Source organism: Pteronotus mesoamericanus, unplaced genomic scaffold, assembly GCF_021234165.1.
Source record: "Pteronotus mesoamericanus isolate MK-2021 breed Mesoamerican mustached bat unplaced genomic scaffold, CSHL_Meso_final contig_42, whole genome shotgun sequence".
NCBI classification, from domain to species: Eukaryota; Metazoa; Chordata; class Mammalia; order Chiroptera; family Mormoopidae; genus Pteronotus; species Pteronotus mesoamericanus.
The window spans coordinates 14,202,787-14,215,936 of NW_026555157.1; the positions used below are offsets into that span (position 1 = coordinate 14,202,787).

The 13,150-nt window shown below is 33.7% G+C and overlaps 1 protein-coding gene across 2 annotated transcripts in view; it reads left to right on the top strand.

Annotated features, from left to right (window-relative positions):
- Positions 1–13,150, top strand: part of TBC1D23 (TBC1 domain family member 23) — a 62,233-nt gene that overhangs the window by 47,316 nt on the left and 1,767 nt on the right. The window contains exons 14-18 of one of the 2 annotated variants that reach the window (XM_054577363.1): positions 3,725–3,864; positions 5,166–5,210; positions 8,217–8,305; positions 10,307–10,442; positions 12,230–12,424. In XM_054577363.1, the coding sequence (XP_054433338.1) occupies positions 3,725–3,864; positions 5,166–5,210; positions 8,217–8,305; positions 10,307–10,442; positions 12,230–12,424 (605 nt within the window). The remainder of the gene's footprint in view (positions 1–3,724; positions 3,865–5,165; positions 5,211–8,216; positions 8,306–10,306; positions 10,443–12,229; positions 12,425–13,150) is intronic. The other variant, XM_054577364.1, reaches the window with a different exon arrangement.

The window sequence follows — 13,150 nt, forward strand, 5'->3', positions numbered from 1 at the left end:
TGTAGCATCATATATAAGTATGAAAAGTATAAAAAAAAAATCACCTGTATCCCTCTCAGAGATAACTGCTATTTATAGTTTGAAATAGTCTTCAGGCCTTTTTTAATGTGTGTATATTTTAGTATTTTTTAAAAGCAGTGATCAGAGTATACACATAATTTTACTTTCTGCCTTTTCACTGAACATGAGCATTTTCTAGCATTTTAAAATGCTTTTTTTAAGCTTTTCTTTATGTCTGTATAATTTTCCATCAAATAGTACCTAAATCATAGGGCACTTTCTGATTGTATCCTTTTCATAAATTCTGAAGAAGATTGGTGCACTTCGAAACTTTTGACACCTATCACCAACTTGCCCTCTAGGGTATATGGGAGCAATCTTATGAAACAGTTTAAGAATTATACTCACACTTGCCCTGGCCAGTGTGGCTCAGTTGGTTGGAGCATTGTCCCATAACCAAAAGGTTGAGGGTTCGATTCCTGGTCAGGGCACATGCCTGGGTTGGGGGTTTGGTTCCTGCACAGGACACATAAAATCCCTGGTCCAGGTGCATGCGGTCCCCAGTTCAGATGTCTGTGGGAGGCAACCAGTTGATGCCCCTCTCCTCCATGGATGTTTCTCTCTATCCCTTCCTCTAAAAGGCAGTGAAAAAATGTCCTCGGATGAGGATATTAAAAAAAAAAAAAGAATTATACTTGTACTCATTACGTTAGGTACACCAGGATGACATTTGTTGATAAATTAGAGGCCTAAATGAAAATGTTTTAAAAACATTTGTAAAAAAATTTACAAAGAATAAATTTTTAAAAATTTAACTACATGAATGATATGCTGACTACAGGCATCCCCCTTATTTTACTACATTTTATTTAATTGCACTTTGCAGATAGTATGTTATTTTACAAATTGAAAGTTTGTGGCCACCTTGCATCAAGCAAGTTCAAGCAAGTATAAGCAAGTCTATTGGCATCATTTTCTAACAGCATTTTCTCACTTCATGTATCTCTGTTACATTTTGGTAGGTCTCATAATATCACAAAAATTTTCATTATTATATTTGTTATGATTATCTGTGATCAGTGATCTTTGATGCTATTATTGCTAATTGTTTTTGAGCTGCCACGAACTGTACCTGTATAAGACAGCAAACTTGGAAAATGTGTGTTCTGACTGCTTCACCAATTGGGTCATTTCCCCATCTCACTCTTCTCAGGCCCCTCTATTCTCCGAGACACAACAATGTTGAAATTAGGACAATTGATAACCTACAGTGGCCTCTTAAGTGTTCCAAGTGAAAGGAAGAGTTGCACTTCTCTCACTTCAAATCAAAAGCTAGAAGTGATTAAGCTTAGTGAGGAAGGAATGTGCCAAACAGCCAAATTGTGAATGCGAAGGGAAAGTTCTTGAAGACAATTAAAAGTGCTACTGTGGTGAACACAGGAATGATTAGAAAGCAAAAGAGCTTTATTGCTTATATAGAGAAAGTGTTAGTGGTCTGGATAGATGAAACCAGCCACAACATTCCTTAAGCCAAAGCCTAATTCAGAGCAGGGCCCTAACTCTCTTCAATTCTGTGAAGGCTGAGAGAGGTGAGGAAACTTCAGAAGAAAAGTTTGAAGCTAGCAGAAGTTGGTTCATGAAGTTTAAGGAAAGAAGCTGTCCACATAACAAAAGTGCAAGGTGAAGCAGCAAGTTATCCTGTAGATCTAGCTAAGGTTGTTAATGAAGGTGGCTACACCAAACAAGATTGTCAATGTAGATGAAGTAGCCTTATATTGGAAGAAGATGCCATCTAGGATTTTCATAGCTAGAGAGAAGACAATGTCTGGCATCAAAGCTTCAAAGACCAGTCTTACTCTCTTATTTGGGGCTAATTGGTGAGTCGTAAGTTAAAGCCAGTGCTCACTCTATTCCAAAAATCCTAGAGCACTTAAGAACTATGTTAAATCTGCTCTATAAATGGAACAAAAAAGCTTGGGTGACAGCACAGCTGTTTACACCATGCTTTACTGAATTATGTTAAGCCCACTGTCAAGACCAACTGCCCCCCCCCCCCAAAAAAAAATCCTTTCAAATGTTACTGCCAAGAGCTCCGATGAGGACATACAAAGAGATTAATGTTGTTTTCAAGCCTGCTAACACAACATCCATTCTGCAGACCATGCATCAAGGAGTAATTTTGACTTTCAAGTCTTACTATTTAAGAAATACCTTTCATAAGGCTGTGCCTGCCATATATAGTGATTCCGATGATGGATCTGGTCATTCAGTTGAAAACTTGCTGGAAAGGATTCACCATTCTAGATACCATTAAGAACAGTTGTGATTAATGAGAAAAGGTTAAAATATCAACATTAACAGGAGTTTGGAAGAAGTAGATTCCAACTGTCAATGGATGACTTTGAGGGGTTCAAGACGTCAGTGGAGGAAGTAACTGCAGATGTGGTAGAAATAGCAGAATTAGAATTAGAAGTGGAGCCTGAAGATGTGACGGAATTGCTGCAATACCATGATAAAACTTGAAGGGATGTGGGGTGCTGCTTATGAATGAGCAACAGTGTTTTCTTGAGATGGAATCTAGTCCTGGTGAAGATGCTGTGAAAACTGTTGAAATGACAACAAAGAATTTAGTATATAAATTTAGTTGATAAAGCAGCAGCAGGATTTGAGAGGACTGACTCCAATTTTGAAAGAAGTTCTTCTGTAGGTAAAATGCTGTCAAATAGCATTGCATGCTCCAAAGAAATTGTTCATGAAAGGAAGAGTCAATCGATGAGGCAGAATTCATTCCTTTAAGAAATTTCCAGTCACCCCAGCCTTTAGCACCTAACACCCTGATCAGTCAGCTGCTGTCAACATCAAGGGCAAGACCCTCTACCACCAAAAAGATAATGACTTGCTAAAGGCGTAGATGATGGTTAACATGTTTTAGCAATAAAATGTTTTTTAGTTAAAGTATGTACATTGGGGTTTTTTTTAGACGTAACGCTATCACACACTTAATAGACAGCAGTGTAGTATAAATATAATTTATATGCACTGGGAAACAAACTTGTGACTCACTTTGTTGCAAAATTCACTTTATTGTGGTGTTCTGGAACCGAACCTGCAATATCTCTGAGGTATGCCTGTGTATACTTTTGCTCATTTTTATAAACTAATCTGAGTTAAGAAAAGATCAGTAACTTGATTGTTTATTGAATAAGGAAGATAATTTCACACTCCACACATTTATATATGCACTATATATCCTCATTTTTTATTTCTACCTTCCATTAATAAAATGGTCTCACCTGGTATATCAGTTTTCTGGAGCTGCCATATCAAAATATGATTGACTGTGTGGCTTGAACAACAGAATTTTTTTTCCTCCAATTTCTGGAGACTAGAGGTTCATGATCTGTGTTGGCAGGTTTGATTTCTCCTAAGCCCCTCCCTGGCTTGCAGGTGCCACCTTCTTGCTCTGTCCACTCATGGCCTTTTTTCTGAGCACTTACCTCTCTGGTATCCGTCTCCTGTAGGAACATCAGTCATGTTGGATTAGGGCCTACTCATATGATCTCTTTTAAACTTAATTACCTCTTTAAAGGCCCTGTCTCCGCAGTTACATTCTGAGGTGTACTGGGAGTTAGAATTTTAACATAGAAATTTAAATAACCTTTAGCAGTAGTGTGTCTGCAAATCATTTGTAGAGCAGTTCTTTAGTAATTTCTTTTTTTTTCAGGGTGAATCTTCTAATGGCTCAAGTGATAGAGGAATGAAATCACTAGTAAATAAAATGACTATTGCTTTGAAGACAAAGTCTGTTAATGTCAGGGAAAAAGTTATCAGTTTTATTGAGAATACATCAACACCTGTGGACCGGTGAGTTGCTTATATGGTATGAGTTTATGATGAGTAATTAAAACTAAAGAAAAGTATTTTAGAGTAAATATTAGTTGATTTGAATGTGTTCTACAAAAGGATCATGAAGAGCATTTTTTATTAGATGGTTTCGGTTTTCATTTTAATTGTGAGATGTCTGTTGCTGTAAAACTTGTCTACAGCTTGCTTTTTTCCCCACTGCTCAGAATAAGGTGCAAATAATGATTCTGCCTATGTATGCCATTCATTAAAAAAATATTCAAATACCATTTCATGTTTTACACTTTATATGGTGGCTGCTTCCCACATGTCAAATGGATAGGAATCATCTACTAAATACAATAATCTCATAGCAGGAACCTCTTCAGGAATTTAAAAACCTGGAGAATTAGGTCATGCAAAATAAAGCAGAAATCCATTTCTTAAGTTTAAGTGTTCAGATCTTTGTAGAATTTTGTTCACAGAATATAATGGACCTTTATTTTCCCATGATTTACAAATGAAGGGCACAGCCAACAAATAATAAACAAGTTTAAGAATATCTGTTGTATTGTTTCTTACTGAAACTATGAATGCACAATATGTTTTTTCTCTATACAGTAGCCTAATTGACCTTTCTTGTTCCTTGAGGTCAAAACTAACCTAGTAATTCAGTGCAGAATTTGTTTCTAAGCAAGCCTGATCTTGGGAATGTGTTATAGTGTTTAATTTCACTGTCATGTCTTACTTACAATATCCTAAGGAAGTTGAAATACTTGACTTTAAGAATTAAATGTCAGGGATTTATTATTTGTCACTTTTAAAAGTATAGTACAAACACATACAAAAGGACATTTTTCCCCATTTAGTAAATATTAGGGAAAAGAATAGGTTGTTTTCACCAATCCAAAAATTGTATCTTCTATAAAATGGTCAACTGGTAAATAATATTAAAGTGTTTTATCATGAAAGGATTTTTTTTGCTCATTGAAGTATATGTGGGTGCTCAAAACTCTCTAATCTTTTTACTTTTAATTAGTGCATTCTGAATTAGAGGACTATTACTGCTGCATTTTCTAGCATGACATTAAAAATCTTACTTTAAAATGAACTAGTGATGCCTCTAAATGGGAGACTCTCTTTGTTAAAGAGTCACTTGAAATGGCTCCTTTTTCATTTTTCTTTGTACTTTGGATGATTGAAACATTTTCTTTATAATGTACACTCTGGGTTAGAAAAACTGATTATACTATATTTTTGTTTTAAGGCTGTTGTGTTTTTTATAATCATTTTGTTCTGTCCTCTGCCTCAATTTGCTATAGAATGTCTTTCAATCTTCCTTGGCCAGACAGAACATGTACAGAGCGGTAAGCCAATGAGTAGAGCAGCTTTGTTGGACCATCCTTTTCCTTTAGCGTGCTTCATACTGTCTGTAAGGCTCATGCTATGAGGCTCACGCTGTCTTGGTAAAATTTCATGTATCTGTTTCAAATGCTAAACTTTTCTCATTCTGCTGTTAGGAGTACATGCGATGCTGATCTCTTTGTCTTTTGCTTTGATCATTAAATTTTTTTTCTTGCATGCTTCTTTGCATCTCCCATTCCTCAGATGAAAGTCAAGTACATTTAAACCCAAGAACTTCATAAAGCTGCAGCTTGTACTCTGAGACAGAGAAGGGTAAAACAAAGAAAATATGTGGTCTCAGAGTTGGCCAGTATTAGATTTGGAGATCATTTCCTTTTGTGTCATGCCCTAATGGTAGAGAAAATTATAGTACCTGAAAAAAGGCACAATTCATGGTTCAAGATTTTGGTTATTTCATGTACATTATGTCATAATATTTTTAGATTTTTCTTAAGATAGATGTATGTATTAATACTTTTATATACCTTTACAGTTTTTATAGTCTTAGAATTTTTCTGCAGTTTAAATTAGAATATCAATTATAACAACACCTATGAACATTGTAAAAGAAAATCTAGTCATACTTTAAATGTAAATTAAGCTTTGGAATAATGGACTTGACTTTTTCTCAGATCATTTCAATATTTCTAGTGACTAGAAGTAGCATTTCTAAAAACCAGTAGTTTACTGTCAACCTACTGATAAGACTTTTTATTTGCTGTGACCATTCCTACACAATGCCAATTACAGGGCTTCTATTATAACTTTGTCTATTTTAAAGGAAATTGTATCTTTTAAAATTAAATGTTTGTGAATCTTTTTATTATCTCATTATATAACCACTGAATTAGTCTAATTTTATTTAACTCTCAAGTTTTCTTCCAAATTCTTAATTTTAAAAAAATTTATATTTCCTTTTCTGGTCTCAAGGCAGATATATCTGTTTTGAATACAGAATTTAGTGAAATGTTAGCTCTTTCTGAGCTCAACAAGTTAAGTAAAAACCTGGTCAAACCATTTTGTAGATGTTCATGTATTACTTTCTTTAAGAAAGTCTAGATATACTGCTTTTTTTTTTTTAAGATTTTATTTATTTTCAGAGAGAAGAGAAGGTAGGGAGAAAGAGAGGGAAACATCGGTATGTGAGAGAAACATCGGCTGGTTGCCTCTAGCACACCCCCAGCTGGGGACCTGGCCTGCAAGCCAGGCATGCACCCAGACTGGGTTACCAGCAACCTTTTGGTTTGTAGGCTGGCACCCAGTCCACTGAGTCACAAGCCAGGGTTCTAGCCAGTCTTTTAAGAGCCATCTCTGTAATCTCTAGCAGTCTTGTTTACAGAAACTCCATTGTGTTATAAATCTAGATTGATAATGAAGAGCTTTTTTTTTCCTTCCTATTTGTCTCTTCACACTTTGGTTTCTGGTTCAAGCATTTACTATAAACACTTTCTTTATTACTCTCTATGTTATAGCAGACAGTTTTGGTTATGCTTTAATATTAGGAGAGAAGCAATCACTTAAATTTCATAATTTTATAGTCTAGATGGCACTAAAGTATTTTTAGATAAGGCTATGTTATCTTTGTCTTTGCCTTTTGTAAGAAAACTGAATCTGAGTTTCATAGGTTTTTTAATTTTTGTTTAGTGAGCATAGTTTGGTCATTTTCAGGATAATTTTACATTACATATATTTTAATATAAAATCAAATGATTTTACAATTTTAACTTAATCAAAATTTAAGCTATGTATAACCTAACTTATAATTCCCAAAGAGTGTTTAGTTATGCACTCAACTGTCATTGATTTTCTATTGAGAATGTTGTTTTGGAAAAAGTAAAGATTTAAGCCATTTTCAACAAAATTAGGTTGTGATAAGATTTTTATTGATGAAAATATATTAGGCAATTACTTAAAATACATATTTGATCTCCATTTTCTGGAAAAATTGAATTCGAAGACTAAGACATGTAACTTAATTTTTTTTCCACTTTGTACCCTTCATGATACATGCCAAAGGAAAATAAAAGGCAGCAGTTTTTCTTCATACCTTATCCTACAAATAATGCAATGCTTATCCCCCAGAAACACAGTATTTTGTTGATTTTGTTGTAAAACTTTAATTTTACTTCTTGGTTCATTTGAGATTGCAAAGTAATGAGATTAAATTTTGATGTTAAAAGGAGAGGTCACACTTCCTGCAGAACTAATTAACTGAGTTTACATGTTGTTTATGCTTCTTTCCCCTGAAGAAAAAAGGCAGATTCATTTTCATGGCTTACTTACATTTATGTATAAATAGAATCTTAGTTTCTATTAAAACAATAGTAGCAATAAAATAATTGGGAGGACACCCATATGAGAATCTTAAGTAATCCTAGAATTTGAATGTTTGGTTCCGTAATCTATATTGTCCAACAAACATGTATGTTAGCACTTGCTATATGCCAGGCATTGTTCCAAGAGCTTTACAAAATATTAACTGATTTAATTCTTACAGTAACCATGAAAGGTAGATATTACTATCATTTTACAAAAGAGTAAACAAGCACAGAGAGTTTCAGTAACTTCTCTAAAGCCACACAGTTCTAAGTCTTGGTTTTAATATGAGTATTAAAAATGTTTCAGATTTAATTTTATTCATAGAATATAAGTGACCCATATATTTGCATCCAAATGAAGGACACAGCCAACAAATAATAAACAAGCTTAAGACTATCTGTTATATTGTTTCTTGCTGGAACTGCAAGTGCACAATGTATTTTCTCCATATATTAGCTGCTGAGTCCTTATGCTGCTTTTGCTAACATATTTCCTTATCTTGTTTCATTTTCCTTAACATAGTTATTTTAAAACTGGGTTGTACAATAGTGAAAAAGAACATTTACTTTTATTTGAATATTCAAATGATAGTTGATGAAAATCTTTCATAACTTCTTGATGTTTTCCCTCCTGAAATTCTTTGAACATAGGCACGTGAGTAGCAGTGACAGAGTGGGCAAGCCATACCGTGGTGTGAAGCCTGTGTTCAGCATCGGTGATGAGGAAGAATATGACACAGGTGTAGTAATACACTTATTTATAGACTTCTTTCCTCAGGCACCTGGAGTGATTATAGATATTATCCTGGGATTAGCAAAGAACTGTTTTTTAAAAAAGTCTCAGTGAGATTCTGTAGAGGAGACTGTAGACTCTTTTTTTCTATTAAGAGTTTGGTTTTAGATATCTTAAGTTCTGCTTATTAGAAATCCAAGCAGAAATGTTGAGTAGCCAGTTGACTATAGAAGTCTTTAGCTGAGGAGACAAGTCTGAGATAGAATAATCTGGGTATCATCAGTGTACAAATAGTATTTAAATCCATAGGATTGGATTTAAATCCCCTTGTCCACTCACCTAGGAGATGGAGAGTTGTGGGACTGATGTTCAGGAAATTCCAAAACACATCAAAAGAGCCTTTTGAAACTAGAGGCAATATCTTAAAGGGCCACAAGGTGGGGATATTATGTCAGAGAAATTTGCCATCCTTTGTGTGATTGGTTGTATTTATTTTAAAAAATAATTTATTACTCTGGTTCATAATCTCACTGCCAAGAACAGTATATAAATGTACAAAATATGAAGAAAAATCCCCAAATCTCACCTTGCTTTTTCCACTTAGTAATAACATATTATATATTTTCCATCTCGGCCCATGTACCCCATCAATTATTTTTCTCTCATATAAACATACTATAATGTATTTAATTAATCTTCTCCCATTGACACTGGTAGTTTTTTTCTGTTTCAAATGGCAATGATATTTTTATACATATGTGTAAATGAACTTGCTTGCAAGTATACCTAGAGGGTGTTTTTAGCAATAAGCTTGCTAGATTATAGGGAGTCACGTTTGATATTTTAATCCATATTATAAAATCACCTTCCAGAAAACTTGCATTGAGGCAAATGCAGTTATCTCTCTGCTATTTCTGATTGTTTCTTTTGCTTATGTTTTCCCATCCTTTCTGTTGCCATTATCCTGTTACGTTCTCTCTCCCTGAATATCTCAACCCCTTCCATTAACAAAGGGAAGAAGTAAATGGATGAATAAAATATGGTATATTTACATAAATCATATACACACATATTTACACTGTGGAAAACTGCACAGTAATGAAAATCAGGAAACTAAAGCTATGTCTATTAGCATTGATACATTTTATAATGTTGGTAGTGGGGTAGCTGTAACAGAATAATTCAATTGAATAGTCTACCATTTATATATATTTTACTTAAAATACAAAACACTTGTCTATATCAATTAGGGATATTCATATACAGTTAAAGTAAGGAACTGATAAACATTGAATTCAAATAGTGACTATTTCTTAGTTGGGAAGGAAGAGGAATGTGACTGGGGAGAGATACATGAGGGCTTCACGTTCTTATTTAAGCCAGAAGTGTATAGATTTATGAGATTTCCTTTTGTCATTATGTCTCTTTATATTTGAAATATTTCTTAAAAAGCAAGGGGAAGAACATTTATAATTACTAATCCTAGGGACTGGAATTTCCCTTTCTGAAGTGAAAAGAACAAAATAACTAGAATGTTTTCTATTTTTCTCATGAAAAAAAGTAGAGTTTTACTTGCCTATCCTAGGATGGATTTTTTTTGTTGTTGTTATTTTTCTTAAACTCAGGAACCAGCAAGAGAAAAAGAACACTGCCATGTTTGCCCTCGAGATCGATGCTTATTGTTGGACAGTTCAGCCAACTCTCTACAGACTAGTCATAGTTCATAGTTATGTCATCTAAATCAGGGAAGTTTAAATTTCTCAGTTTAATCTTTTAAAAGTGTATTCTCAGTATGTTTACCTGACTCTTAACCATATAGAGCGATTTTCATAACAGTATTTTTGTATTAGTATCCGTGGCATAAGGAAATACAGTAGTAGGATTAGGATTGGGGTTTTTTTTTTAGCCTATATGTTTAAAGTACTACTGAAATTGTATTTTTGTGTTAAGAAATATTTTATTTTTAAAGTTGGTAATGCCCACTTTTAACACTTCAATTTTTTAATAGATGAAATTGACAGTTCTTCCATGTCAGATGATGATAGAAAAGAGGTTGTAAACATTCAGACTTGGATAAACAAGCCAGACATCAAGCATCATTTTCCTTGTAAAGAAGTAAAAGAAAATGGACACATGTTTCCTAGGTACTTTTAAAAATGCCTTCTTCAGAAGTAAAATTGAGTTTAGGGAAATTAATAACATAAAACTGAATTACAGAAGTTTTATTTACCCAAGTACAATAAGATATAATTTCCTTCTATCAATATGTATATGTCTTGATTTTTAGAAATATTTTTATGTATTTTTATTTTGAAAGTTTAATAAAAAAATATTGAAGAAACAGTACATTGAACACTTTTATAAGCCTCTCTTAGATTCACCAGCTTTTAACTTTCGTGAATATACATATACATATAGGAACTCCCCTTTTGCCAAGCCACTCAGAAGCAGCTTATGGATATCACACTATACTCCTAAATGCCTCAGGATAAATCTCCCAAGAAAATCTCCCAACTCCAATAGCATTAGCACATCTCTTAAAACCTTAACATAATTCACATAGAGAACATACTCAAATTTTTCAGAGTGCCCCCAGAGTATCTTTTATAGTCTGTGTTGATACTTCCTGATCTAGGATCCAGCGAGGGTCCTCACATTGTATTTGCCTAGTATATTGGGTTGGCCAAAAAGTTCATTCCATTTTTTCCCTATGATGGCTCTAGTAGTGTTTAGTTGCCTTTAACTTTATTCACAAGTTTTGTTATATTGTATTATGACAGCTGTCATATACGTGTGCATTTAAAAAAACTTATCAAAATTGGTGAATTTTTGAATAGACATTTTAATACTGAAGATGGAAAAAAATATGCAATATTTTTGGCGTATTATACTTTATTATTTCAAGAAAGGTAAAAATGCAGCCAAAACACAAAAAGAAAAGAGATTTGTGCAGTGTATGGAGAAGATGCCGTGACTGATTGAATGTGTCAAAAATGGTTTGCTAAGTTTCTTGGTACTATTGACATTTTGGCTAAATAATTTTTTGCTGTGGGGCTGTCTTACTTATTGGAAGATGTTAGCAGCACCCCTGGTCTCTACTCACTAGAAGCCCATAGAGGGAGATAGCCACATACTCAGAATATCCAAATCAGTAAAGTTATTGGTGAAAATGAAAAATGTGTCTTATTTTATGGAAAAAACTAAACAGCCTTTTTGGCCAGCCCAACATTTAGTCTCACCCACGGTACAAATACTTGAACCCACACCACTGCTTCCCCCTTTTCTTCGTAGTGAATGAATCCTTTCTGTCTAGGGCTATTGTTCTGCCAAATGTCCCACATTCTGGACTTGTCAGATATTTTTATTCTTGTACTGATACTACCTAAAAGTGTATGAGTATTATTCTTATACTAAAACTGAGCTGAGATATAAGGTGGGGGAGTGTTACTGATTCTGTGCCCATATTGTCTTCAGGATCCAGTTACAGAATATTATAAAACATGTAAGGCAGCCCCACTGTTGCTTAGTGGTCTTTGATATCAGGCATATGCTATGGTATGTTGAATGAGAATACTTTATGAATGTAGAGAATACTGTAAAAGTCTGAAAGGTAGTATATTTCTTATGCCATATAGAATAAGTTCTAAAAATCTATTAATTGTATTTTGCATATTATAAGATGTACCTTTGCTCTTAAACAGTTACAGGATTATCTGTTAATAAAACACTAATTTTGCATACAACTAAGGGAAAATTAAAGGTTTTATTTGGTAGCTTGTTTGTTTATAGTGAACCTTTGTATTTTTAACTCAAAAGTAATTTCATCTGGAGTTGAACATTTTTTATAATTGGGACTGTTGAAATAACAGCTATTTTAAATGACATTTTAAAAACATTCTTTTTGTTTTTTAATGCTTTTTTCCCTTTCAAGTCATCTGTTGGTTACTGCAACACATATGTACTGTTTAAGGGAGATTCTTTCACGAAAAGGACTGGCTTATATACAGTCTCGACAAGCACTAAATTCTGTGGTTAAAATTACATCCAAAAAGAAACATCCTGAGCTAATTACCTTCAAGTATGGAAACAGCAGTGCTTCAGGAATAGAAATCTTGGCAATTGAAAGGTAAGATTTTCTTGGGATGATATCATCTGAATTACTGAATTAGTTCATTATTAAACATGGTTTGTTTCTCTACTTTGGGGACTAGTTCGTGGAATAGGATACTTGAATCACTTTTATTAATATATCTTGCAGTCTTTTTCTTCTAAATCTTTATCTGTGGTTTAGCCATTAGCACATGATTTCAGTAAGTACCATAGCTGATTATAAAAAAAACTTTGACTTTAAGAGTAATCTATTTCTGTGCTTCATTAAATGCTGGTTTGCAATTAAGTAAGAAAACTGTCTCAGAATGTAAGGCAGTGTTTTTATTTTCTTTCTTCAAACTGGTGTTTTGAAAGAGTATCAGTGAAATCAGCCATGCACTGAATGGTAGTTAATTTACAATCTGGCCTAAGCTTCTCCTTGTCTCATTGTGGGCCAGTGACAGACGGTTCATGGACTGGCACAAGGGCCATATACCACACTGATCTCTAAACTAAACATATTTACATTTTACATATTAAAACATATTTAATTTTAAAAGATAAAAACGTGAAGCCAAGAGGGGTTGAATGACTTCCAAATCTTCACCTCTGCCTTGTGGTAGAACCAAATATAGTCCTTCTAACTCCTGATCTGCAGTTCATTCTGTCTTGTTCTCTATGCTACATGAAAAATCACCTTGATTTTACATTTAGATTTTATTTCTTTCCAAATATGCTTTTGAGTATATGTTAATATAAGTTA